The sequence below is a fragment of the Anas acuta genome, chromosome 11 (genome assembly GCF_963932015.1).
Source record: "Anas acuta chromosome 11, bAnaAcu1.1, whole genome shotgun sequence".
Taxonomy (NCBI): domain Eukaryota; kingdom Metazoa; phylum Chordata; class Aves; order Anseriformes; family Anatidae; genus Anas; species Anas acuta.
In genome coordinates, this window is record NC_088989.1 from 759,324 (window position 1) to 786,810 (window position 27,487).

At 55.6% G+C, this 27,487-nt stretch overlaps 1 protein-coding gene across 3 annotated transcripts in view; it reads left to right on the forward strand.

Moving 5' to 3' along the window:
* The first annotated feature begins 5,602 nt into the window (after window positions 1-5,602).
* The window catches only part of SRGAP3 (SLIT-ROBO Rho GTPase activating protein 3), a 93,763-nt gene continuing 71,878 nt past the window's right edge, over window positions 5,603-27,487 (forward strand). Inside the window, exon 1 of one of the 3 annotated variants that reach the window (XM_068694109.1) lies at window positions 5,603-5,781. In XM_068694109.1, coding sequence (XP_068550210.1) covers window positions 5,715-5,781 — 67 coding nt within the window. In that variant the 5' untranslated portion in view covers window positions 5,603-5,714. The remainder of the gene's footprint in view (window positions 5,782-27,487) is intronic. The other 2 variants (XM_068694108.1, XM_068694110.1) reach the window with 2 other exon arrangements.

The window sequence follows — 27,487 nt, forward strand, 5'->3', positions numbered from 1 at the left end:
GAAAGGGAGGAAGGGCTTCCTCGTCAGGCGTGTTTTACTGAGAAGGGGTGCTTCAAAAAAAACCCAAAGCTTTCCACTCTCATTTCAGGAAATGACACTGTCGTGCTGGAATTTACAATGAAGCTGTGAATGTAGCTGGAGCCCTGGGCTTCGCCGGGAGAAGGCCCCTTTGGCTGGCTGTATTCAGCTCTAATGAGAGCGCCGAATTCTCCCTGAAAGCCGCGCTTTCCATTTGGCCCCTTGCTCCATCAATTGCTGTCACCCTGAACAGAAGGCCCTGCGTGCCGCCTCCCCTCACCGTGCGCCTCGCGGCGCCGCGCTCCGCAGAGGACAGCCCGGCCTCCTGGGGCGCAGCTCTGGGCTCACAATAGCGCTTTGTTGGCCAGAACACTGACCTTGCAGTTTCCCAGGCTTTCCCTTTCTCCGCTCCCGCTGGAAGCCCCCAGCGATGCGGAGCAGCGTGGCCGGGCGCCGAACAAAGGGGTGAAGGCTCGGGGAGCCCCAAGCACCGGGGCCTGGCTGTGGGTGCCCGCGGGGCTGCTGTGGGGCCGTGGGGCTGCTGCCGGCCAGGCCTCCAGCCACAGCCATCCCCGCAGCACTGCCCAGGGTGGCTGGCGAAGCTGGAGCGAGGGGTGACGGGGTGGTTGGAAAAAAAGACAAACGTAGGGCAGCCCCTGTTTCTGTGCACTGCTGGCAGTGCTGCCAAGCACAGTGCTGCGCTGTGCTCCCAGCGGGTTCGGGTGCAGGGAGCAGGAGCGTGGCACCGCGCGGCCCCACCAGCTGCAGGGGGCTGCTCCCGCTGGAGGGACGCTGGGGGCAGCCTCACCCCGTGGCTGCGGGGGGCACAGGGCTGCGGGGGGCTGTGCTGTACGTTATGGATCCCAAGGCGCTTCAAAATACAATAGTAAGTTTGCATTCCAGATGGAAAGATAGAGGTGATGTGGGACTAAATGAATTGCAGTCAATAAACAGCAGTGACCCAGCTGGCAGAAAGCAAGCCAGTGCCCCACAGCCGCTGACACGTGAGAGCATCTCTTTGGCTGCAGCCGGCCTCTGAGGCAAACCATTTTGAGAGGTCTGCTGGCAGAATGAGCCCAGGAGCTGCTGCCGTCTGCCTTCCCCTGCCTTGCTTTCATGAGCTACCATGCTGGCTGCATCAGCCAGAAAGAAAGTGGTAGGAAAAGCTGTTTCTTATTTATAGGATGCATAGTCACAGGCAGTCCTAATCTGCAAGGTGCAGAGCCAGTGGTGATGTAAATGGATCAAGGAATAGCTGCATCTTGCGTGTGCTGAAAACGGGCTCAGTGCTACAAAAGCAAATTGCTATCGTACAACCTGCAGAAAGCAGCTGGAAACACGGCTCTTTGTATGATAGGCTTAATGTCTGCGGGATCTGGCCTTGTATCTGTAGTCATTGATACTGCTAAATGTGATTGATTGTTCATAAACAGTAATTCAGGGATGATAAAAAGACATTGTTAAAAGAGCAGCAAGCTCCTCCTCTCCTGCAAGTTCTTTTTTTGGTCTGTTGCTACAGCAACTCTGTACTAAGAACAAAGATGACAGCAAGATATTAAATTTTGCAGCAACTCAATTGACTCTTGATTTGCCTTCTTTTTTGCCTTCAGTAACTGAATCCTACTCCACTAATTGTGTTAGATTGCAGATAGAAATCGTGCCTTCCTGTGGCAAGAATTCCTCTGTTGCCTTTTCTTCCTTCCCCTTAGAAACCAATTAAACTGAATTAACTTATTTAAATCCAGTGGGTGATTAGAAATGCTAGATTTCTCGGATTTGTTTCTTTTACATGTGGCCATCACGTATTTTAAGCCACAACTCCTATTCTTTACCCAAACCTCCAAAGCCTTACTGTTTGTACAGAGAGACAAGCAGCTCCTGGCACGCCTGTTTTTGTCAAAGCGCAGCTCACGCCGGTGGCACAGATCACAGCCGTGTACTCAAAATTGCTGTAACGGAGCTCATCTGACTTTGTGAATGTTAAAATCGCCTTTGAAGGAATAGCGTGTTTTTGTTCCAGTTCCCTACCCCCCAGTCTCAGTTTCTTTTAGGGCAGACCCCGAGAAGGTCGTTCCCTGTGTGTTCCTGGGTTTGCTCCTGCCCGTGTGAAATCACCAAATCGTGGTACGAGGCAGCCTGACCAACGGCCCAGGCAGTCTGCAGGGGAACTGCTGTCTGCAGAGCCCCAGCCCTCGGCTGTCCGAGACCAAGCACCTTAAATGTAACAGGTTTACTTAACTATTAATTAGGTAAATGATTAATAACCATATAGCTCTGGCATCCTCAGATTCGTCGTGCTGTGCAGAGCAGTGACTGGCGCAGGCAGAGGTCTGTGCCACTGGAACAGGTGGGGTTAGCACGAGAATAGATGTAAGGAAGCAGAGCAGTAGAATGAACCAGAAACAAGGTTCCTCTGGCTTTTCCTTGAAAGTTGTTGTGCAAAAGCACTTAGTTGTAGGGTTAAATAGTACAGGGAAAGGACTCCAACCTGTCGTATGTACAGGACCTAAATAGCCTCGCGGATTTCAAGTGCACACCTTGGATATTAATTTGCAAATGACTGCTGGACAGACGATGCCCTTCCTAGAGAGGCCGAGGCAAGCAACGCTCTCATCTTTCACTGGGCCACCTCTGAGCATGCCGCCAGGGAGGGGTGCTGGGCTTGTTCCCACGCGAGGGGAGCAGATCTTCGGGCACCTCTCACTGCCGCCTGCCCCCTCTGCGCTCCGTGCGCCTGCTCCCTGAGGAATAAACTGCATTGCCAGCAGAATCTGCAGAGCGCAGCAGAGAAATGAGGTGCAGCTTTGACCGCACGGTCTCTGTAATCTCCCTGAGGAAATGCGAGGTAACAGATCTTCTGCAGGAAACTGTTAGCAAGAGACCTTTCACAACGGCTTAAGCAACATGCAAGGCAACTTTGGCCTTGTAGAGTTACGCCAAATTCTGCGTACAGCCTGACTCAAATACCTTTTACAGGAGAATTGTAGCTACTGGGAAGAATTGCTCTTGGCAAGTTGTTTATCATAACACCTCACGCTTTTAGTCACAAATAAATATTCTCCATGTCTTAGTGGTTTGAATTATTGAGCAGTGCGATGCTAAATTCTACTGTTACTACAAAGGCTTAAAAATGGTGACAGTGAAAAGCACGGGTACACAGACGGGCTCATTTTGGAGCTCTGGTTTGCTTCTCTGGATATGAACGGTTTTGAAGACGCCACACTCATGTATTTGAAGATATCCTACTTCTGATTGAACTGTTGGAAGCCCAAAGGAAAAAAACAAAACAAAAACAAAAACAAGCTTCTGGGATGCTTTACCTGAAGAACATACTGGCTCCCAACTTACAACCTCCTCCACAAGCTGTTTGGAAGGCACAGAAGCCCTGCTTAGGGTCCCTAGTATAAACAGGCTTGTTACCAATGGACGTTAGTGAAGGTAAAATGCAAATTATCTGGAGAAGAGATGGTGTGAGCTGCTTGCAGTGCTCTGCTGCAAGAAGTCTTGCTCGGTGCTGTCCACAGAAGGGTTCCCGGTGCTGTGTAGGCTCGCGGCTGTCACAGGGCACAGAACTGCAGCACAGGCCGGCCTCTGACGGGACCACCAGCCCTGTTAGTGTGGCTTGTGCCGAGCGTTGTGCTCAGGACAGCTCGTGGGTCTGTGCTGGAACAGCTGTAAGAAAGGCCATAGATGGAAATGGCAGCAATTGGCTTCGGGTTCCTGTTTTGTTTTGTTCCCCCCTCATCTGAGCATCTCAAATGGCTGCAGAATGTCTAACGCCTTGCAGCCTCCCGGAGTTTTCAGGTGGAGGACCTAAGGCCTGTAGGAATTGGGATTTTCTGCTTTTTTTTTCTTTTGTACGCGGTTATTTTGGGTGCAAAGGCAGGATACATCCATACAGCTACGTCAGTGCCAAGCTGTGATGGCACTTTACTACACCGATAAGAAAGGGCACGGAGGGAGGACTGGTTCTCTTGTTAACACGACAAGATAACAGAACTTTGCTGGCAGAAATCAGTACATAAGATTCTCAAAACCAAAGGTGATGTCGTGTGGTGCAAACAGCTCCCATGCTGCCTGCCTCCAACTGGTTTATTTTTACACCGGGAAATGTATACGGATTTTTTTCCAGTGCTACTGCCCTGCAGATACATGCGGAGCAGAGAACCACCAGGGCTGGATTCTGGTTCCCTACTCGACATTTTGTAGATTTTGTTCCACAGAGGATCCCACTGACACCGTGACAGCAGCCTGGGCAGCTCTCAAGCACAGGAGCCCAAGGACGAGCCCCAACTCCTAACCTGGAAGAGCTGTGGCTGCCAAGCTGGGGCCCAAGGCAGCCTTCCAGATGGGTCACAAAGGGTCCTGCAGCACATGGGAGGTGGGGGCCAGCCCCTGCCCAAGCTGTCCCACACCGGGGGCGAGGCCGTGGCAGCGCATTCTGCCTCACGGACACCTCAGAGGGCAGGGAGAGCAAGGAAGCCGTGGGGCGATGCGGCGCGGCCGCCACGCTCTGGGGCAGGCAAGGAGCAGCTGTTGGTGTGTGCACAGCACCGGGAGGGCTTCACAGACTCGTTTCTGTCTGATCTGTGTCAGTGCAGGCGTGGCGTGCCCGGCCCGCAGCAGCCTCCTCACGGCCAGCACGGCAGGGCCTTGTCCCGGGGGCAGCCATGGCCTGCGGGCTGAGGCCGCCGTGCAGGCGGGGAGCGCCTCGCCAAGCACTCGCAGTCCGGAGCTGGAAACAAAGAGTGCAAGGCAGCTTCTGCCTCAGGAATTTTCCTTAAATTAGGAATTGCTTTAAGCCAACATTACCTCTGCTTCCTGAGCACACACAAGGCTACTGCCCTGGAAATAATCTGCATTAGCCCTACTGGAGTGGCCACGTTGCCATAGCTACCGGTGGTTTCTCTGTACCTCCAGCTTGAAGTATTTACTGTGATTAAAGCCCATCCCATTCTGCCTCTAAAAATTGTGCTGAAAGTGTCACAAAGTGAGTTATAATCTAACCCTTCCTTTCAGAAAGCCGTTGTAAGGCTTCCATGAACAGCCTCAGGCTGATGTGTGGCAGCGATCACTGACCGCTGGCTGGATTGTCTGTCCTTAGACATTGCTGCTTTATTTTTAGTGATATTTGAATATCAGAAAATCCCGACTAACCTAATTTCAGCTTTGCTTTTTTCCTTGCACCTTTGTGTTGCAGATTACTTAGAGGGAAGATGTTTTAGGTCCTCAGTACGGCCATAAGCTTGAACTAAACCGGGCCAGAAAACCAGAATCTGCCCGGTGGCACAGCTGGGTGGTGGGAAACGTTGCTGCTTACTCCTGGTACCTGTGTGTGCTGCAGGGAAGAGCAACGGACACAGGGATGGGCACAGGGCTGGGTGTTTAGGAACGGCCCAGCCTCCCCTTTCTGCCCAACCAACCCACCCCCACAGCCCCGCACAGCCCCCGGGGGGCGGGGCCTCAGGGCCGGGAGGGGCGGGGCCAATCGCCCGGCCCCGCCCCCTTCGGCTCCCCCCGCCCTGCCGCTGAGGGCGGGGCCGGCAGGAGGAGGGGGGCGTGGGAGCCCCGCCCCCTCCACAGCCCCGCCCCCAGCCCCGCCCCTCTCCGGGCCGGCGGCGCCGCTGCGGGCAGCGGGCAGGGGCCGGGGCCGGGGCCGGGCAGGGGCCGGGCAGGGGCCGCGGGGGGGCCGCAAGATGTCCTCGCAGGGCAGGTTCAAGAAGGACAAGGAGATCATCGCCGACTACGAGGCGCAAGTCAAGGGTGAGCGGCGCCGCCACGGCCGGCTTTGTGTGCGGGGCGGGCACCGGGAACGGCACCGGGAACGGCACCGGGAACGGGAACGGGGCTGGGGGCTGGGGGCTGGGGGCTGGGGCTGGGGGCTGGGGGCTGGGGCTGGGGGCTGGGGGCTGGGGGCTGGGGGCTGGGGGCTGGGGGCTGCAGCCGGCGGCGCGCTCCCGGCCGGGCAGGGGCCGGACCCGGACCCGTCCCGCCCGGTCCCGTCCCGCCCCCGGCAGGTGCCCGTGGGGGTGGCGGGGCCGCGGCTCGGTGCTGCCGGTGCTCCCGGTGCATCCCCGCCGCCCCCCGGCCCGCCCCGCCCCGCCCTGCTCGGGGGGATGGCGGCAGCGGGGCCGCTCCGCGAGGCCCCCGCGCCCCGAGCCGGAGCCCACGGCGAGCCCCGCGCCGCAGCCGCTGTGTGGCGGGCGGTGGCCGTGCCCCGTGCCCCGTGCCCCGTGCCCCGTGCCCGCAGCCCCCCGGTGCCCCGCGGCTCCCCTCGGGCCGGTCGCTGCACAAAGGCACGCGGGCGCTGCTCTGTGAAGCCTCTGCTTGAGACCGAATTAATGAGAATCGGGACGGGGCTGTTCTGCAAATCGGCCTCTGTGTGTGTGTGTGTGTGTGTGTGTGTGTGTGTGTGTGTGTGTGTAAACCCAGCTCCGGTTTGTCTGGAGGTCACTGAGCGCGCAGGATCCGGAGCTGCGTTAGGCGATGCCTGCTCTGGGCTCCGCACACCCTGCGCTGGGGCCGCAGCTGCACAAATCCTGCAGTGCCGTGCCAGATGGAAGGGGCTTGGGGAAGGGGCTGGCTGCTGGGTTGGTGCCATTGTTTACGTCCCTGCGTCTCAGGCTTTTGTGGCTGGCTTTGAGGAATGATGGAACAGTCACAACACGCGCTGCTCGGCGCCAATTACCTTTCTGCTTGTGTATAATTTGGGCAAATTGGTGTTATTGCACCCTGCAGTTAAGCAGATGAAATATTCCTGTAGGCTGCGGTGCCGCTCCGTGCTGGGGGAGGGGAAGGGAGGGCAGGGGGGTCGCTGCCACCCCCCGCACAGCCCCGCCGGGCACGGGGCGCTTCCCGCTGCAGCGGGACAGGGCCTGGTGTGTGCCGAGAAGTCTCTGCAGACACCGCTGATGGTTTTTGTCTCGGCATTTGTAGCTGGGATACTCATCTGCCGTGATCGCTCTTGGCCTGACATCTGTCGCGGCCTCATGGTTTCCATATGGCAGATCACTGATGCTGTAAGCGTGCCTTATTGCACCGCGGCCATCGCATTTTGGGCCGCTTCTCCGGGCAGCTGTAACGCGGGCAGGCTGCTGGAGGGGTCGTACTCATTGTGTCGGTGCTGTCGGTGACTGATCGCATCTCCAGAAACATCCACGGCGGAGGGCACCCGCTCTGCGTTTCCAGCTGGGTAGCTGTGCTAGAGGAGGCAGGCAGAGCTGGGCAGGAACGCAGCGCAGGGCACCTCTGCCGGGCTGCTGCAGGGCCCGAGGAGCGGGGTTCCTTGTGGGGCCGCGTGCCGTGAGCATGGCACGGCTGTCGGGTGTCAGCGGTGTCAGCGGGGCTGGCGCAGGGCTGCTGGGCCTCCAGCCTCACGGTGCCCCGGGTCGCTGCCCTTCTCCTGGCTTTGCCTGGGGATTCCCCGTGGGTCGCCCCCCCGCTGTCCCGGCTGCCCTGTTTGGTTGCCCGGGGGTTTAGTCCCTGTTCTGCTCTTACCTAACCCGTAGTGCCCTGGTGAAGAGCCGTGGACACCCAAATCTCCTGAGAACGTCTAAAAAGGAAAAGAAATGGGGGAGGGGGAGGAGTGAGAGTGAAGGAGGCCAGCGGAAACAAGATGTTGGCACAGAACAACTGACAGATGAAGATGATAAAAGCTGAAGACTTGAGGAAGTGGTGTCTTGTGCTGGGGGTCGGGGCTGGGATCCTGGCACGGCGCTGCTCCACGTGGCATGGCTGGGAGAAAGGCAGGGGGACAGCTGGAAAACCCCAGCCATGAACCGCGGGGAGCGTGTCTGCGTGGGTGCAGGTGAAAGCAGTTCACGGTGCTGCAGCCTTTGAAAGGTGTCAGAGAGAGAAATGGCTGGGTCCTGGCAGCACGCCCTGCAGGGCACTCTGCAAGGTGTCACCAGCGTGTGGGGACCTCACGGGGCTGTAACCACCCCGCAGTGCCTGAAGTGCCTAAAAACTGGGCTCTGCAGCTAAAGACCTGACAGGCAGCTAGGCATAACATGAAAAAAAATATAGATGTTTAATGTAGATATCTCTATATATTGCTTAGACTGATTTTTCGGGAAGTTCTGCTGGAAAGCCTTCCTGCTCGGGCTGTTGAGGAGCAGAGCAAAGGCCCCGGGCGGGCAGAGCACGTCGATAAGAGCACGGAGCCGAGCCCTGCCCCGACCTCCTGCGCTCCGGGGCGCTGCGGGGCCGCCGAAAATCGATGAGTCCACAGTTTGTGTGGGGAGCGCGATTGGCGTAAGTGGAATTTAACTGGTGAATAATCGTCGTGCACAGGGGTGATTTATCAGCCATGATGACTCTGTATCTGCTTTCCCTCTCTGGAGAATCCTATCTGCTTTCCTCACGGCGGGAGGGAGTCATCCTGAAAGTGCTCAGGGCAGATAAGGGCGCGGGGTGTGTGTGTGTGTGCCTACACGTGCCCAGGGGTCGGCCCGGTGGGGGTCACTGCCTGCCGAGCACACCGCTGGGGGCTGATAGCGTGGGCACGGCTGCGCGTGGCACGGGGCGAGGCACGGCGCCCGAGGCTGTGGGCCGCTGCCTCTTTGTTTTGGGAGTGGAAATACCCAATCCATGCTGCCCGTGGGGCTGCTGCAGGCTGCCCATCCCGTTGGCTCTCTGCAGCGGGTGCCATCTGTCCATGCATGGGGACCTGACTCCGCTCCCTGCCGCCAGGCACAGCCCCGCGGTGCGCTGCCTCCTGCCCCTTGGGTCCCTGCTGTCCTGCTGCTGCTCTGCCTCCTGCTCCAGCTCTCAGATGAGAGGGCTGGCAGCAGGTGCTTGTGTGACGAGACAAGACAGAAGGTACTTGTGTTAAGGGTACCTTTTAGGAGGCAGGTTTTCTTATTTGTCTTGGATTCGTGGACAGGAATGGTTGCATTAAAAATAAATGCGAATAAAGCTGTGGCCACATATTTACAGCCACCACCTTGAAGCTGCTTGTGGAGTGTTGAGTACAGGAGATCCTCAGACGCGTGCTTTCAGACGTACAATTTTAATTGGTCTATCTGGGCAGAGTGATAAACAAATGTCGTTTCTTCCTCATTACTGTCAAATGCATGATTTGTTGCTTTAAATACAGCAAAACGAACCAGTCTTAATTGCGTAGATGGAACCAGCTATGGTAGAGCATAATAAATCTTGCAGAAAATGGAGCATCCTGTTGAATGTCTCTTAAATTTCATACTGCCTCCCGAAGCTATTTCTTTAACCCCAGCAGAATTCGGGTCGTTGTGTGATCTGTTGGGTTATGTGGGCAGGAGGGCCGCTGTGATTCAGTAGCATCTCGTTCTGTGCATCGGGCAGGTGCAGAGCATCCGTGGTGATCCTCCAGGCTGCAGGCTTCAAATGCTGCGTCTGGCTGCAAAGTGGTGAAGAGTTTCTCATACGTTAAGGACTCAGTTGTTTGAGTTGGGAATAGATCTAGCGTCTTGATGGATTTAGCATGCAAAAATATTAAAAAGGTTTATGAATCTGGGGCCAAAGAGAACCAAAGTGTTTTTTTTTCTTTTTTTTTTCCCCATTTTCACTGGAGAACTGCAGGTTAGGTTAATTTATCATTGCTCATTAGCTTCATTGTATTTTTCTATTGCAGCAGCCGCATCCTTTCTTTTTTGTCTATTCTCATTTCCTGCCTAATGGCCTCTTTCCATCTTGCTCAGAGAATTTTGGGAAAACTTCCATACCAGGCTGTTTTCTGGGATTATGGCTTGCTTAGGTGGAAAGCTTGGCTGTGCTTGGAGGAGGCATCGAGGCTTGAAACTCGGCAGCCCAGATAACACGGCAGCTCTGTGCAAAGAGGGGTGAGTTCCACCCTCTGGACTGTCCCGTACATAACTGCTGGACATTCGTGGAGCCTTGCTTGTGGAGCCACCTGCAACAGACAGAAATGAGAAATGATTCACTAGAGCCAGCCCCTGGGCTTCAGAATACCCCTCAGCGGTGCTCCTCGTTCAGCTGGCTGCGGTGCAGGTTTGCCCGTTGTTACCGGGCATTTACCTTTGTGTTTCCTCGCTGGGGTCCGGTGGGGTGGTGCTGCCAGATGGATTTTACACGGGACCCCCACCCGCCGGGGCTGGGAAGGCCACGTCTGGAGGAGAGCAGAGGCGATCATCTGTGCAATTCGTAATAAAGATTAATTGGTGGTCTCTGATGGAAACAAATGGGATCCATCAGAGATGTTTCCTGCTGTGCTAACGTCCAGCGTGCAGCGGCAGAGGCTGTGGCGGTGCAGCTGAAGGCAGGCTCCTGCCAGAGGCTGCAGCCGGCAGCGCTGTGCCTCTGCCTTGCCCAAAGGCGGGGGGCTTGGTCCTCGTCTGTGCTCTGTGGTGTGGTCTGACCTGTCGCAGCAGGGCAGGAGTGGTGTTAGCAGCGGGACTGCTGGGGGTAGGTGGGGCTGTGGGGTGAGGCTGGGTGCTGCCCCCACAGCCCTGCAGGCTGCGCTCCCTTCAGCCTCCATGTCACTGACTTTCTTCTGAAGCATGGGAAAAGTGAAATCCAGCCGTGCTCGGAACCACGCTGTGGTGCAGAGGGCTCCCTTGGGCTTTATCCTGTTAGGAGGCCTGCTTTATGTCCTTGAGCCCATGCCTTGGGCTCAGGGCCTCGTGGGGAGCCGGGGTGGTTGCACACACGCCTGGAGCACCCTCGGCAGCTCCTGTGGGGTGAGCGTGTCCTTGAGAAGGCATCTGCACCGCGAGCCTCCGCCCCGGCACTGCCTCTGCTCGGAGCCATGCTCCAGCAGAAAGCAAGGCTGTTCCGAGCTCGTCAACCCAGTCATTTTCTGTTTTAGCAGCTGATGGGTGTCTGGGTGCAGTGGGTGTTACTTAGCAGCCTGCCCTTCTTGTGGTGGTAATGGAAACCTTGCTGCCCTTCCTCGTGGCCTGCAGCTAGTCCTGCTTCCAGGCGAGTTTCACGGGCTGTAACTGCAGCACCGAGTGTGCTCCGGGCACTTACAGCACCCGTAAGCCTCTGCAGGGGCTGTGTCTGCATTGCTGTGTGCATGGGTTCAGCCTCTGTTGAGAGCAGGGCTTACTCCCATTCTGCTGGCCCACTGAAAGTGGGGAAAAAACCCACCCCTTTGAGCTCTTCCATTTTTGTTGCCTGGCTTTGGCCTTGTGTCAGTAGCTGTTCTGCAGCCTACCCCCCGCAGCAGCAGCAATCGCTCTCTGAAATGCGTGCGCCGACCTCAGAGGCGTTCGTGGTCCTGATGCGGTCAGCGGGGTGGCAGCGGGGTGGGCACTGCTCTCCTCCAGCACATGCAGTGTCACCTCCCCTCCTCACAACCTGGATGGCAATTTGATCCTCAACGTTCATTTAATCCCAGAAGGCTTTTGCTGTGCTGCCAGCAGAGCTTCCTCTCTAACGAAGATGAGTGTTTCTTACTAACAAGCATTGTGCTGCTTGCCCCACCTCTGTGTATTTTATTGGTGTGTATCATAGCAGCAAGGGAGGACATAGAAACGAATAAACAGCGCGAGCCCACGCAATGACAGTGGTAATAATAGTTTATGCCTATCATTGATGACCTCCTTTGGGTTTCCAGGCTTCTCCCAGTGCGCCTGCTTTGTGCCTGCAGTTGCTGGATGCACTTTAAGCCGTTCACATCTCCAAGAGCCTGGCTCGTGAGCTGTTCTCTGGAAAACTGGCCCGAGCTGACTTATTTTGATGTCCCTTTTCTCACCTCTGGAAGGCAGCTGCAGTGGTTTGGGAGAGGCAGCTCTGAGCAGCATGTTGCAACATGGTTTTAGGAGAGGAAGCGGAGCTTCGAAGTCAAATTGCTGGGGCAATCACAGGGTGGTAGCATTACTCCCCAGGCTGGGATGGAGTTGGTGTGATCGGAGGAGTGTGCTTCTGGGTGCCACAGTGCTGTGGGGTTGTGTGTGATGGCGAGTGCTCAGCACCTTGGGTTTGGAGTTCGTGTGAAGAATGGCACCAGCAGCACAGCGTCCCTCACGTGCCCGGCCGGGGAATATACAGCCTCGTTATTTATCCCAGCATTGTCGTTGCTCAACGAGCAGGCAGCTGTTAGGATCCCGTCCATGGCAGGGAGGGAGAGTTTTAAATCACCCTCTTTGTTTTAAATCATGCACTTTCTGTTAAATCATCCTCTTTATTTTAAGTCTTAGCCTTTGTTTTAAAAACAAAGATACGAAAAGAGGTGTAGTGTTACAGTTCCAACGTGGAAATTGATGCTTCTGTGGCTGTGCTTTCTGGAGGGCTGGTCCCCAGGTTTAGTTCTGCGGGCCCTGCCTCGTCAGAGGGGAGCAGCAGCTGCAGGGCAGCTTTGCCCGTGCATGCAGGCGCTGGTGCTGGCGGGTTTGTTGGGATGTGGCTGTGCAGTGGTGTCTGTCTGTCCTGACGTGACTTCCACAGTTTGGGAGCCCCTGCTATGGGAGAGGTGAGGAGGCTCAGGGATCTGGGAGAAGGGCATGGCTGTGGGATTCTTTTGCTTAAGCATTTTGTGCTGTGGTGCTGGCTCAAACCAACGTGCCACCCGAAATGGTGGTTGCTAGTGACAGAAGAGTTCCTGTGAACTTTACTGATGGCCTCCAAGTGCTGAAGCCGTGCTGACGGGCAGGGGAGGTGCTCCCTGACAACACCAGCGCTGCAGGCTGCTGGTCTGGGCGCTGGAAAGTTTAGGAAAATTGCACAGCCTCTGAGTCCAACAGCCCCAGGGAAGAATTTGCATTAGTGTCTGTTACTCTTCTTTCCTTTGGAGCTAAAGAATTGCTTTGAAGAGGGAGTGAAGAAGAAAAGGTTTTACTCTTTTACCTAGGCCTCTGGGAGGATCTGCCGTGTGTGCAGGGATTGCAGTCACTGTGCACCTTGCTGCTTGAAGAGGCTCAGTAACACCCTGCTCCGTCTCGTAGGCAGTCTGACTGCAGGCGTTCTAACAGAAAGTGTCAGAGCTTCTGTGTGCTCCCATTGCTACAGCTCCTTGCTTGTGTCTTCGTTGGACAGGCACAGAGGAGAGGGGGTTGCTCCTACGAAGAATCTCGTTGATTTTTAGGTTTGTTCCAGTGCCCCAGCCTCTGAGCATCGGGGCCTGTGCACAAAACAAATGTTGAAGAGGGGATGTGGCTGCCTGGATGGCCGCGAACACTGCTGCTCCTGGGACCGCTCAGGGCTGCAGCTCTTTAGGGCAAGGATTTTATTGGGGAAGCTCTTGGTTTGGTCATTATCAAGACAGCAAAGCTGGCGGGAGTGATGAGGTGAGAGAGTCAGTGTTGTTTTACTGTCCGGTAAGATTAAACGCTTGAAAAGAAAGTGGAACACAAAGCCATGTACATGCACTGGAGTCCCCGCTTTCTGCTTCTCTTTCTTCAAGGACATTTAGCTCTGGTGCTATAATTTAATCACTGACATTAGAGAACAACTTGTAACAGGGTGAGAACCGAGGGTGAAGCTGGTGGTGCTGCGGGTTCATGCCGGAGCTGCAGCGTGGACGCACGGTGGCTGTGGAGCGGGGTCGGGTGGGGACCCCTGCTCTGCCCTGGCCCGGGGTGCTCAGACCGCTTGGCCTCAGGGGCGGAGGACACGCTGATAGCTGGGGACACATCAGGCCCCCCAGGAAAGCATTACTGCAGGCAGCCGTTTCTGCCCCTGTGCCCTTGGGAGGCTGTGCTATCTCCTCCGGGGCACAGCGTACGGGTGGGCACGTCCCGCTCTTGCCAAGGGCTGTTTGGGAGGGACTCGGCTGCTGCTGAGCACAGCTCCTCCCGGAGGGCTTGGGGTGAGGCCCCCCGGAGGGGTTAGATGCCTCCGTCAGTGCTGGCACGTGCTGCTCCGTGCCCTTGGTGGTGTGCCAGCATCCTTGCTGGCAGGAGGAGGCAGGCCGTGTACACTGCGAGGCTTGGAAAAAGTCACAGTGAATCCTTCTCCTTGCTGCTTGTACCATGGCCACTGAAATGTCGGCCCCGGCCTCCACAAAGCAAGAGGGGAGGCTGGCAGGGGTCCCCTGGGTGCTCCTCCTGCTGTGATGGAAAGCCTCGCTGGCTGCCACGGGGAGCAGTGCTCCAGGGGCAGCGTGCAGGAGTGCTGATCTCTCGCTGGGAGATTGTCGGTGTTGCTGCTCAGCAGGGTTAAAATCAGCCGAGTGTAGGCTGGAGCATTGTGATGTGGTTTTGCACCGCGGCCCAATGATTGTTTCTTTTTGGAGACAGGCACATTTTTAAAGGGCTGAGTACTTTTGCAGTCGATATTATGTACAGTTAAGCATGCTGAAGTCAGCACAATCAAACATCATGCTTCAGGGCTGAGTGTGATTGCTGGAGAGATCAGGAAACAATTTCTGCTCCCGTGTAGAGCATTACACAACTGGCTGGGTACGTTATAGCTTCCCCTGCAGCATCGGAGTGCTGCTCTGAGAGAGGCCGCTGGATCAAATAACACCGGCGTCTCTGTAAATACCCATGGATTTGTTTCCAAATTCGTGAGAGCACCAAAGGCTTGGTTCCCCTGCTTCGAGACGCAGGGGGAGTGCTGCGTTCAGCAGCTCCAGGCGGCAGCGCGGGACGGCAGGAGCAGGAGCCGGCTCCTTGAGCCTTGTGTCCGAGGGACGGAGGCTGCTCGGGTGCCGGCGGGTTGTTTCCATCGGATGTTTCCTCTGTGGTGCCCCGGCATCCGGGTGCTGTGTGTGCTGTGCGATCTGCCTTCAGCCTGCTGCTGGGCTGCCGGTGAGGTCCCACAGCCCCGGGCTGCTGGCGGTGGTAGGGCTCCTGGCGCCCCGCTGCCCTCCCCACCGAGCTGAGCTCTCCCCAGCCACTGCTTCCTGCTGCCGAGCCAGGGGCAGGGACGGCTCCTCGGCTCCGCCACCCCAGGGACCTGTCCCCAGCCGCGTGCTCCAGCTTTGCTGCAGCCTGGGCTTAGACCCGGCACGGGTGGGGAGACGTGAGTCCTGTGGGTGTTGTGCTGACACCCCGGTAACTCGGGACAGCCAGCCTTGCTCTGCTGGAAACTAGAGCGCTTCACACCTCAGGGGAGCCGGAGGGCGTTTTGTGGCTGGGGCTGTGTGCATCCGCCAGAGACACGGGGAAGGGGGTGCTCGCGTTGGCTTTCTGCAGCACGTGGCTCCGAGCGTGCTGTGCAGGTGGCAGCACCTCCTGTGTGCCCGGGGAAGCTGGGGCTGTTGTCAGCCCAGTCTCACGTCTCTGTTTGGGAACTCTGAAATGGCCGTAGCAGGCTTAAATAACTCTTATAGAATTGTTATATAGAAACTCTGCAAGGCCAACTTTTTACTGTGCTGCATTTTCCTTAAACCACTCTTTATTTTACTTTGCACTGCATGCAGCCCATGCTTTGCAGGGACTTTATATTGCCCGTTCTTTTTACTACTAGAGTGAATGGAACTTCTACTGCTGGAATAAATGGAACTGGGAATTATAACAGAGATTCCACGTGTATTTTGGGGTAGCTGAGGATAAACCCGAGGAGGTATGGTAAAAACTGAAGAAAAATAGAATAGCAGCGTTGAAGCCTTTTTAACTTAGAGCACACCAAGTGAATTGGGAATCACAATCTCAGCAGCAGGTTCTTACAAAGCCTTTTCGTTTCTTTCAACACTCTTTACATGATGGCATTCCAAGTGATTCATCTTTTAAAAGCAGTTTTTCCTGTGCAGCGCTTCTCTGCTCTTGACCTACTCTTGCTAAAATCTCTAAAGAGACAATAAGCAAACATGCTGTAAGTGAGGATGTCATATTTATAAACCCCTGGAAGTGAAACCATAACAAAGAAAGTATTTACGCAGCCATTGTTCTTGAGGGCTGGCAGCTCGAGGTACTCTGCTTCATCTGGTCAGATCAAAACTAAGGGCGAGGAGAAGAAAAACACCCGCACCTTGATTGCTGCTCCTATCACACGGCAGGTTCCCGTCCATCTCGGGCTGTGCTGTTGATGTGGTTCCCTGCATTGCTGCAGAAAGGGGCACGCAGATGTGTCACTGCCTCGTAGCTGCTTCTGGATGCAGCGAGCTGACTCCGTGGCAGGCGGGAGAGGACTGTACACAGACGGCTTGCCTCTCCCGAGGGCTGGGGGCAGGAGACAGTTTTGCAGGTCACAAAAGCAGAGAAGAGCTTCTTTAGGAATAAACTTTCATTAGGAATTTAAAAAAAAATGTTCAAGAGGCCTTCTTGGGGATTACTCCACACAAACTCATAGATAGGAGTGCGTGGCTGCTGTTCTGGAGCACCCAGAGAACGAGGTTTATGATGCCGGCTCTTCGGAAGAGAGGTTTCCCGAAGGGGGTAGGTCGTGCTTTGAGGCTTTAAGGCGTTGTATCGACGATGAGGCACGCCAGCAGCACTGGTTCCTTGGGTGAAAGATGGTGAAATAGGGCTGTTTTCTCAGCCGCAGCGAGCTCTTGTGGAGGTTGTCCAGTTGCTCTGGAGCCTCCTCGGCTTTGGCCTTGCCATAAAACTCATTCAGACGCTGGCTGGGGGAGCTCTGCGCTCTTTAATTGTTGTTTGTCGTCGTGGGAATTGCTTGTTCTAAAACCAATTACAACCTGACAAAACTGATCTGTCTTATTTACAAATACATCCATCTGGTCGCGGGCTGCCTGCGAGCGCTGCCAGGACAGCGCGGGGTGACAGCGGGCTGCCGAGCTGCTGGAGGGGGCACTGCCACTGCCCCGAGCCGCACCGTGGCCTGTGTGCGTGGGGGTTGTGGGGTAGGGGGAGTTAATTTCTAAACTGATAATAAATTCCGTGTGAAATGAATGTGGAGAGAACCTAGAGTGCTGGAGCTCATCGTCAGCTGGTGTGCGCGATATGGCCGGGGCCGCTGATGCTGAAGGTGGCTCCCGGCTCCTCTGGGTGCGGGGCCCCTGTGCAGAGCTGTGGGCCCCAGGGCAGCGTGTGCTGAGGGCTGGCCGGGCTCCGCTCTGTGCTGAGGGCCGCTCGCTGCTGCTGGAGCCAGGCTGCCTGCGTGGGACACGCTCCATTTGGGCCTTGTTTTCCAGAAACATGCTCGGTGATCGACGTAGGGCCGCAGTCCTGCCTGCAGGCTGCAGCCTCCTGACGGGCTTCGAGCAGGGCATGGGCAAGGGAAACAGGCAGAAGTGTGAGGAGTGAGACTCCTGTGTCTGTCTGTGTGTCTGTCTGTGTGTCTGTCTGTGTGTCTCCGTGTTCCTGGAAATCAATTTTGCAAAGGCTCAAAAAAGGAAAGAAGCGGATGACTGGTGTCAGGAAGTTGGAACTTAAAAACCATCCCCACTGGTAGCCAGCACAGTTTCCGGCTATTTCATTTTTTCCATGCATGTTCGGTTACAGCTGCAGAGAGAGGCGAGGCGCTGCGAACCTCCCCGGGTCTCACCTCCAGCCAGCCCCCAGCTGGGCACGGCGAAGCTCAGAGGCGTTCCCTGAGCCGCTGCCCCTTGGTGGCTGTGCGCTGCCCACGGAGGGCAGGAAGCAGGCTGATGGATGCAAACATGTGTGGCAGGAGGGGAAGAGGGAAGAGTTGCCCCCTAAATTAAGTACTTACAATTAGCATGATGAGGTTGGAGGTTAGTTATTGTGAACAACGTAGGCCTGACAACCTCGGGCCTATCTTCGTTTGTGATGCATCTGGGGACGAACTTCAGCGCTGGTACTTACAGGCCCGTTTCTGCCGAGTGGTGAATCAGCGCGAGCTGCAGTCCTCAGCGCTAAATCTGCCTGTGGGAGCCCGTCTCCAGAGCTGGGTTTTTCTCCATCACCATGGCAACCCAGCGAGCTCTGCAGCAGCCGCTCCTCGCACCGCAGGGCCCTGGTGGTGGCCTGAGGCGGGGTGCTCTGGGGAGAGATGGGGTGCTCTGGGGAGATGGGGTGCTCTGGGGAGATGGGGTGCTCTGGGTGCCCGCCTGGCACCGTCAGCCCTGGGGTGCGTCACTGCCTGGGGCCAGTGCTTGGGGTGGCACTTTGCTGCTCACCCCTTGGCAGGGGTACAGGGTGCAGCCCCCGGCCTCTCTCAGCTCCTCAGGAAATTTATGTCAGATAAGGACGTACCGCTGGGTGCAGCTAAAAGCAGGGGGGATGCAGAGGAGGACACGGGGTAGTGGTGCCCTGGCTGAGTCGCTGCAGCCCTGCAGCCGAGCGCATCTGCTTCAGCTCCTCCAAGCAGGCCAGAAGCGTGGAGGTACTCGGAATGAGAGGTTCTGCACTTCAGCGTTGGGGGTTAATTTTATTCACTAGTGTTAAATCTACATGGAAAACCATTTTCTTTGAAACATAATTATATCTCTGTATAATACAGCTGTTCTTCATCCAGTAGTTACTAAAATATCCTGGCTGGAGGCAGCGTTTTGGACACTAACTTATGTGTAAAGGGATCTTGTGACATTTTTTGGTGGGAGCGAAAATAATCTATTAACGCTTACAGTAAAACTGTTACGGTAAAATCCAGATATTAAGAAAAAAGTGACTTTGCTTATAATTATTAATACATTCTATGGCTAAATTTACTTATGACTTGGCTGGACAGTTTCCCTACCCTGTTTATATTCAGCTTGTGTTTGAGTCACAAGACTCGAGTCAAAGGCTTCTGAAGCTGAAGGGAGATTTTTGACTGGATTCAAAGGTTTGGAATCAATCCCTAAAAAGTCGGACACACAACATTTATACGTCTGTTATTGCAGGGAAACATTGATGCAGGACCTTCCACCTCTTCACTACCGTGACAGCATTGTTATTCATAACTTACATATTAAAAACTTTTGAGAAAAGTCTCAATCTCCGTTTTGATGCCGAAATGCCTTGAGCGGCGCTGGGCCAGCACAGCAGCCTGCAGGGCTCTCAGCTGTTTGCTTCCCCGCACTTTGCCTCCCCCAGGTTCTGTCCCTACCCTGCCGCCTCCCCCAGCTGCAGCATATTCGACTTAATGAGCTCCCTGAAGGCCATTATGCACTGTTTTGCCCAAAAAGGGAAGGAGCACAAGGCCATCAAAATGATAAAGACCTTGAGGCTGCTCCGGCTGTTGTGTGGCATTACCATGTGAATGGGCGCCCGCTGCCCCCCGTGTGTGGGGCACAGCCGGGGCTGGCCGGGGGCTTCTCCCCACCCGGCCCCCATCCCAGCCGCTCTGTGCCCAGCGGGTAACAGGCCAGGCCGGGCAGCATTTCCCCGAGAAACTCCCTGCGCTATCTTCAGAACTTCCCAGCAGCTCAGGCGTCTTTGTCAGATGTTCATCTAATCAATTACAGCCCTTCCGTGACGGGAGGTCTAACATCCTCCGTGCTTAGTCTCTTAACGCTTTCTGATTAGACCGCTTTTTTCCCAGTGTTTAAACTTAAAGATGTATTTTCTGAAAATAGCAGCTGGCTCCATGCGTTTCCCTGTGTGCTTGTGAAGAGCAGTGCAGTTGGCTGGCCCTCGTAGAGCAGCGCTCCCTGCGCCTTACTTCTGCCCTGCCCTTCCAACCAGCACAACTTTCCTCTTGGAAGGAGGCCGTGAGCCCTGGAGCTGTGTTTTTAGCACACGTTACTTTTACCAGCTAGGTAGGCCGTGGATCCAAGCCAAGCATGTTTTATTCCTCCTGTAATTCAGATTGATGTGTGCTGAACAGAACAGACATCCTCTGGGAGAAGAGAAACACAGCGCACACACACAAAAGCAGATAGCTACATGGGTTGAAGTGTTGTTCCTCTGATATTCAAAGAATTAAAAGGCAGTATAAATCTCCTTTTATACTCGTTACTGTTCTGTGACCGAGGGGGGGAAATATGAATTGTTTTTGCTGCACCAGATGAGTTGGTTTCGCTGTGATGGATGACGGGCGATGCCTTCACAACTCATCATTCATGGAGGTGCACAAATGGCAAGGCGGGAGTGCCTTGGTTCATCAGCATGTGCATTTATCATCTAGTTTAAGGCAGCATCATTAGTTGCATTGGCTGTTGTGCGCTGTGTGCTCTGGTGACTTGGTAAGAAGTGAAACGTGGCCTGGCCTCCGTGCTGGAAACTACACGGTAATGAAACACGAGCAGCTTTTGGAGTGAGCCTGTGGTTGGAGACAAAGGGCAGCATGGGGAAGCACTGTGCCCCAAGGCAAAAATCGCTTCAGAGAGACCATTGAGCTGTTGTTAGAGTCCCGTTATATCCCAGGTGAAGTGAGCAAGTAGTTATGGTGATCCTCTACCTGAAATGTCTGACTGACACATTGAACGCTTCATGTTCCCGAGCAGGGGCAGTGATAGACCAGCCGGTGCTGCCGGTCAGAGGGAGCTCACCCTGGAGAAATGGGCCAGCAGGAGTCCCGTGGTGCTCAGCAAAGGGAAGCCCCATGGCATGCCTGTGGGGAACAACCCCAGGCACCAGCACAGGCCAAAGACCTGCTGGAAAACAGCCCCCGAGAGAAGGACCCTGGGGCCGCAGCGGGCGGGAGGTTGACCAGGAGCCAGCAGGTGATGGCAAAGCAGGTGGCAGCACCCTGGGCTGCGTTAGGGAGGGCTCGTCGGGCAGGCTGAGGGAGGTGGTCGCGGTCCCTTCCCTCTGCTCAGCACGGTTTTAGATGGTGATTGAACAGCAGGGTGGCTGCCAGGAGGGGTTGTCAGGTCCCCATCCTCGGGGACTGGGCCGGAGGGGCTGCAGGGATCCTCTGGTGCTCCTGGCTGAGATGAGAACTTGTTGGTGTGCAGGTAGGCAGGAGGACACGGGGCTGAGCGGCTGCTTGGCTCCCCCACTGCCTGTTTTCTGTGGATGTGGGGCACGTTTCCCCCGGGGTCCACAGGCTCCCCGGCCGGCACTGTGCCTCCCCGTGCTGAGCCGCGGCCACGATCAGCTGCCGGGCACTGCTGCAGCCCTTCCCTCTGCGGTGTGCAGCCTCTGGGCAGCCCGCTCCAGTGTCCGATCGTCGTTTGGAAACAGAAAACCACCAAGCTTTGTGGTGGAGCAGCCGTGGCACGCTGCTGGCTGCCTCCCCCCTGCGCCCCTTCGCCTTGTCCCCCAGCACGTGCCGCAGCGGGTGGCTGTCGGCAGCCTCGGGCCCGCCTCGCCGTGCTGGGGGAGATGGATAGGGCAGGATGATGTCGCTAAATACTCGTGCAGTACTGTAATGCAGCTTGGAGGACTTGTGCTTGAAAAAAAGTCATGTGCCAAGAGTACCTTTGAACAAAATAAAAACAGAAGCGTTAAATCTGAGCGAGTGTGCTCCAGAATTGGTTCAGGATGCAGGGAGGATGAGAGGTGGGTCTCCCAGTGTAGCAGGAAACTTTATGCCCGCCGCTGATAATCAGTTGTTCTTTCCTTAAGAAAATAACTACAGATTACAAATGTAAACAATGTGGAAATTGGTTTCCTGCTTGCTTATTTAAAGCGTGATTGAAATTGTCAGTTCCAATCAGCCCGCTCAGACCCAGCCTTGTGGCTGAGGGCGTGTTGGTAGGAGATGATTTTGGGATTGGGCCTTGGTAGGTTGGTGCCTGTTCCAGGCAGCTGCTGGGAGCTGAGGCTTAGAGAGGTAGGCCTGGCTCGTAGCTGTTAGGTGTGGGGCAGCTTGTGGGGAACGGGGGTGGTTTTATGTGCTTAGGAACAGACAGAAAGAACAACAGCAGGGAGCATGATCTGAGGGTGCTTCAGCCTCTAATAAATTCAGTGAATAGTGTCTGATGGAAATTCACAAACTTGAGTCTCTTTCTCCATCCTGCTTCCTGACAAGCTGACTTCCTGAACCGTATTTATAATCCTCTTTGGAAGGAGATGTGCCAAGGCAGTGCAAATGTGAAGGTTGTGCGTGGCTTTGGTTTTTTCTTTTTTCCAAAGACAGAGGCAAGAGTCCTTTCAGATTCATTATACCTTTACATGCTAAACTTTTTAACAAGTGCACTAATAAAATGGTGACGGGCTGGGTTCCATCTGCGTTTAAAATACTTCACAGAATTCTCTCGTGTGTTTCCTATCGTGATGCCAGGCCACGTGTCACGACTCTGGGGAGGCAGCAGGTGCAGTCTGGAGGGAGTGCCAAGCAAGACTCCCACATCTGTGCGTTGAATGGGATCTTCACTGGTGGAGCTTCCTACCCTTGCTAAGAAGGCACTGAAGCGTCTCTTCTTCTTCTTTTGTGCCATTAAATCCAGCCAGCGTGCTGCAGCTCCCTCTAAAATAAAATCTGACGGAGGTTGCAGACGTTCAGCTCTCGGTTGTGGCTGTGCCATGCCGGGGCAGCGTGTGCGGGGCTCAGCCTGCGGCTCCAGCTCCTTCAGGCAGCTCCCGTGGACACCGCGCTGCGTGGGCTGGATGAGGGAAGCTCCCCAGAGACCCTCTCCCCCAGCTGCTGCAGGGCCTCTGGCTTCGTGCAGCTTCAGGCTGGCTCTTAGGAAAGGCAGGCCTGGGCCAGGAATCGCGGCCTGCGGCAGCAGCAGGAGCTTGTCTCGCTGCTGTGCTGCTTGTGCTGCGAAGTGGTAACCCCGTGTCAGACTGCAGGGACTGGAGAATGCAACCCACACACGCCTTGTGCTGCTGCTTCTGGTGCCTGGTCACACCGGCCACGTGCTGAGCAGCACACGGGGACACCTGGGGCTCGGAGAGGTGCTGACGGGTGTCTGCACCACTGCAACCTTCCCTCTTCTTCCTCTGCTTGGGAATAGCCTCTTCTTGGGGATGTCTGCTTCATTTTCTTGGTAATACCTTCCTCTTTTTTGGTAATATGATGTATTTTTAACAATACGTATTCCTACAGCGTTTTGCTAAGAGAAAGCAGTATTTCGCTGGCCACTGTAAGATCGTGCTTCAGACAAGAAAGCGGGGACTGTGCTTCTGTCATCCCCTGCCGCATGGAGGAATTCTTCACACTTGCAGTAAGGACGCAGCTGTCCTCCGTGTTTCCTTGCCAGTGCTCTGTAGATGCTCTTTTAGCAGAGAGGGTGTCATGAGGAGGAACTGTTAGTGGCAGTAAAACTTAGCATTTTGTCCTATTTTGCATTTATTAGCATGCACTAATTATTCATAGAGATAATTACCCTTTACCAGTTCACATTAATTTAGAGCGCTTCTGAAAAGCAATCAAGAGGAGCGGGGAATGATAATACATCAAAGTGAATAAGAATATGGCACAAAGGAAATATGGTGCATTTTAATGTAGGAGACCACGTCAAGTCACCGTCAGCCTTTTCCTTCAAACTGTAATTATTTGAGCTCAGTTTGATGGTCGGTGCTAAAGGCCACCAGTTAAAGGCATTCCCTGTTCCTGAAGTCCATTCATGCTCTTCATCTCACGGGTCTCTTCAACAGGGAAAAATGTTATCGTACGGGGCCACAGTATGGGGTGGGACAAAGATGTGGTGGGTCGTTCTGCCATTCAGACGCTGCTTGCCTGGCCCCAAGCAGGTAGGTTGGATTTCCGAGTTGCTTTTGTTGTCAGGAGCATCTGAAACTTGGGACTGCAACAAAGTCTTGGTGCCTTGGGCCACAGGGCTGGGCGCTGAGGTCTCCCCTTCACTGCCACATCAGTTTGCCTGCAGTGCTGCGAACAGTGAGCAGGTTTTGGTGTGACAGGCAGATCGGGGCGTTTTGTTTCTGGTGGTCAGACCTCACTAGGGGGCTGTTCGGTGGTACCCTCTCCAAATCATTGGTGTTCCCTGGCTTTGGACTGGGCAGTGAACATGAAAAACCTGGTGGCACGTGAAACGTGGCCTAAACGTAAAAACAGCTTTCTGCTCTGAGCTGCAATGGGTGATGCTGTCCTGAAAGTCACGTGTGGGGTGATGTGATGTGATGAACTGCCGAGGCAAAGAGGCCTTGGTAGGCAGAGGAGTGGAGTGAACAACCCTTAGAGAAGGGCAGCAACGGCGAGATTATGGCTAGGTCAGAGGGCAGTGAGCAGAGGTGTACAGATGGAGGCTTCGCTGCTCGTGTGCATGCTGGAAACCAGGAGTAGTGGCCTGCTCCTGGGTCAGTGCTCAGTGCGCTTCAGCAGTTAGCAGCTTTCCTCAGTTGGGTGAGATAGATCTGTCCTGTTCCTGCAGCGGGCTTCACACTGTCCCAGTGAGTGGCTGCTGTCGGTGTGACGGGCTGGCACTGTGCTGCTTGCCGTGGTGCTGGCCGTGCTGCCTGGCTGCCGGTGGGAAGGAGTGGAAAAGGAGCGGCTCTGGCGCAGGAAACAAACAGCGGCGAGTTGGATCACGGATGCTTCCTGGGCTGGTGAGCTGACACGAACAGAATGGCAGTAACTCCGAGGAAATCCCCATTCGGGAGCCGCTGTGGGTGCTCTGGGTGCACGCCTGCCCTGCCCTGCTGGGATGGCAGCCTGGCTTGTCCCACATAACGCAGCGGTGCGGGGTGGCTGTGGCACCGGGCAGTGCCTGCTGCTGTGGTTCATTAGCAGGCGGCAGCACGTCCCACCTGCAGTATTGGTCTCTGAATAAGGAAGCAGCATCGGGTATTGGTTCACTGCCTCGTCTCTGTGCTGTCAATGCAAATAAGGGTGCTGTCTGGAGCGGCGTGCTGTATCCGGAGATGTGCCGATCGTTCCACCAGAGCCTGGTGCTAAGGGAAAATCACGGTTATTGTGCGATTACAGTCCTCTGTTTATTCCCAGCCTCGGTGGCAGGATGTAATCATAAAATTAGGAATTCGTGTGAGGAACGCTCAGGGCATGTTTTCATCTAGGTACAAAATCTTACATTAAAAAAACAAATATCTGTACACAGCATGAGGACACGAGGGACCTTGGGTGACCTTCATGTAAAGGCTTTCTCTTCAGCTCCTACCATGGTCTCCCCAACCTTCCAGACTTCACCTTCCCAGCTCTGCACCGCAGCAGCCTGCAGGCCGGGGGCTCGCTGGCCACGCCGAGCTGCTCGGGGCTGCTCCAGGAGCGGACAGGAGGGGCTGCAGCACCCGAGGGGCTGCGGGGCCGGGGGCTGCGGGGCTCTGCGCCGTGTGTGCCAGACGGAGACAGCACGGCGGGCAGAGCGCTGCGGCGGAGGGAGGAGGGCACGCTCCTGCGCTGGGAGCTGGGGGGACGGAGAGCAGATGGTGCAGGGGCGGGGAGGAAGCGTCCCCAGCTCGTGTGCTAAAATAACTCGCTGCGATGACGAGCCTGTGCTGCGTCCTGATCCCACCGGTACCAAGCCTGCTCCGTGTCCCAGTCCCACCAGCACTGAGCCCGCTCCGTGTCCCAGTCCCACCAGCAATGAGCCCGCTCCGTGTCCCAGTCCCACCAGCACTGAGCCCGCTCTGTGTCCCAGTCCCACCAGCACCACGCTGCTCGGGGCCCGCTCCCCGCTGCCGGAGAGGTGTCTGTACAGCAACCCTTAGGGCAGGCCAAGCTGTGGGGGGAAGAGATGGCACCACACAAATCTCAGTGACGCAGATTTGGGCTAGTCAATGCATGGAAGAGCAGGAATTACACACGGAGCAAAGCAAGGAGGTGCTGGCCCAGCGAGGAGCTGGAGGATGCCTGATCCTTGAGAGCTGGTCCAGGCTGGGGGTGATCAGGCTCTAAAGGGCAGGGGGGCACAGTGCTATGGAGCGAGCAGATGTGCCTGCTGTGAGAAGCGGGCTGAAGCCCGCTGTGATGCTGCTCGCCAGAGTAAAAGGTGAAGTGATGTGCACAGAGAACTCGGGCCCCGGGAAGGAGAAGGGAGATGAGGTGGAGCCTGCCGGTGAGCAACTGCTTGGTGGCTGGAGAGGGGTGCTCACAAAGGAGCTCTTGCACCGAATTGTGCAGTTTTAGGATGGGTAATGTTGTGGCTGATCCTTCAAAAACAACAACCAGCTAGCGCAGGAAAGATAACGTGTTTGGAACTGGAAGTCTAATCTGAATAAATAAAAAGGAATTTGGAATCTTTTAATTATTCCTGACAAATAGATGAGGTAAGTGGGATAGATGTCAGAGAAGCCTGTGCTGAATTCCAGCAAATGCTGTTTGCTCAGCTTGACCCGTGTGCTGGAGCAGCAGTGCTTGCAACAGAGGAGCTGGGCGTTGGGAAACCGAGGAGAAGGCAGGGGGGAGCGGAGTGCCAAACGGGGGTGCTGGGGAGGGAGCTGGGAGGGCTGGCTGTCCTCCCATGGGCTCAGCGGGGCAGAGCCAGGGACCGGGTCTGGTACTGACCCTTTGCATTGCACTGCCCTGAGCGCCCCGGGGCTGCCTGTGAGAGCAAAGGCTGCAGGATGGAGCGCTGCCATCGCTGGCCTCATTGCTGCAGGGCTGCTGTGAGAAACGCATCTCAGAGCTCGCCTCTGCTCCCCGGGCACGTGGCCAGCGCGGTGCCCTGCGGCCAGCGCAGCAGTGACGGGAAACGTGCACGTGGAAAGGGAGCAGAAGCCGTAACAAATAAATAAAAAGAGTCCTGAAGTTGGGGAGAGGACTGGGAGATCCCTGAAAGCAATCTTCAAAGTAAAGCACGGAGCAAAACGAGGAAGTACAGCGAGCGTTAGATAAATGGGAATATTTTGACTAATCCTCAAGGCTTGGAATTTCTGCTCGCACCAAGAAGGAGCGGGGGAGAAAGGAAGAGAGCTGTCTGCTCTCCTGAAAAAAACTCATCAGGGAAGCTGGAGGCTGGGGATAAGGCATGGTACTGCTGTGATGTGTTTTGCAGCTGTCTCGGAGGTTGGAGCGCTGCCTTCGGGGACAGCTCAGATTTCCTGCCGTAGCTGGCTGGGGAGGCACATGAATGCCGAAATGTGGGCTTGTTTTCTGAAAGCGTTGCCTGGTCTTAAAAACAGTAACGTGTAGGGTCCCAGCAGCTATAGACGTGCTGATACTTGCCAGGATTGTGGCAGCAGTGGTTTAAGGCTAAGTGGTCTGCCCGGGAGATCGCTCTGGGGAGGGCAGTGGCGTGGTGAGCGCGGCGAATGCGTGCCTGGAGAGCGTGGTGCTCCCCTGTGTGCCCGGTGCTGGAATTTCTAAGAACTTGTCCAGGGGAAGCACTTGCCTTTTTGTTACCCCTGCTTTACTTCAGGGCTTTTCTTTGTGGTGAAAGCATCTGCATCGCTTATTCTTTCTTTGTTGAGCTTTCCCTGGCCTATGTAAGCGCTGACGGCAGGGCCGCCTTGTCTCAGTGCCCGGGTGGGCAGGGCAGGCGGGCAGGGCACCCAGCCCAGGTGTGCCCACACCTCCCGGCCGTGGCGCTGCCCTGCTGAGTGCCCGCGTTCAGCCTGTCGGTCACCTCAGCCACGTGTACAGCCACCCTTGTGCCTCCTGTGCATGCGCCGTGTGCTCATAAGGAAGGCGTTCAGGTGGTTACCTCTGCAGGCGCTCTCGCTGAAGGAGCAGCGTGCAGGTATGGCCATGTGTGTGTTGTGTGAGGCAGGTAACTGGGCGATGATGGGCTTCCCGACTTCACGCCTGGGTTTGTCCTGCCCTGATGTGGTGGTAGGTTTCTGTTCGACGGGAAGTTGTGGCGTTTAATGGCTGGAAAACATCTCGGTCCTCCCGCAGGGAGGTAAATGGAGGAATTGGTGGTGTTCCTGTGTTTGGCAGCGGAGATGGCTGGCAGGGATTTTGGAGCAGTGTGCCTTCGTGCTAAGTGGTGGGT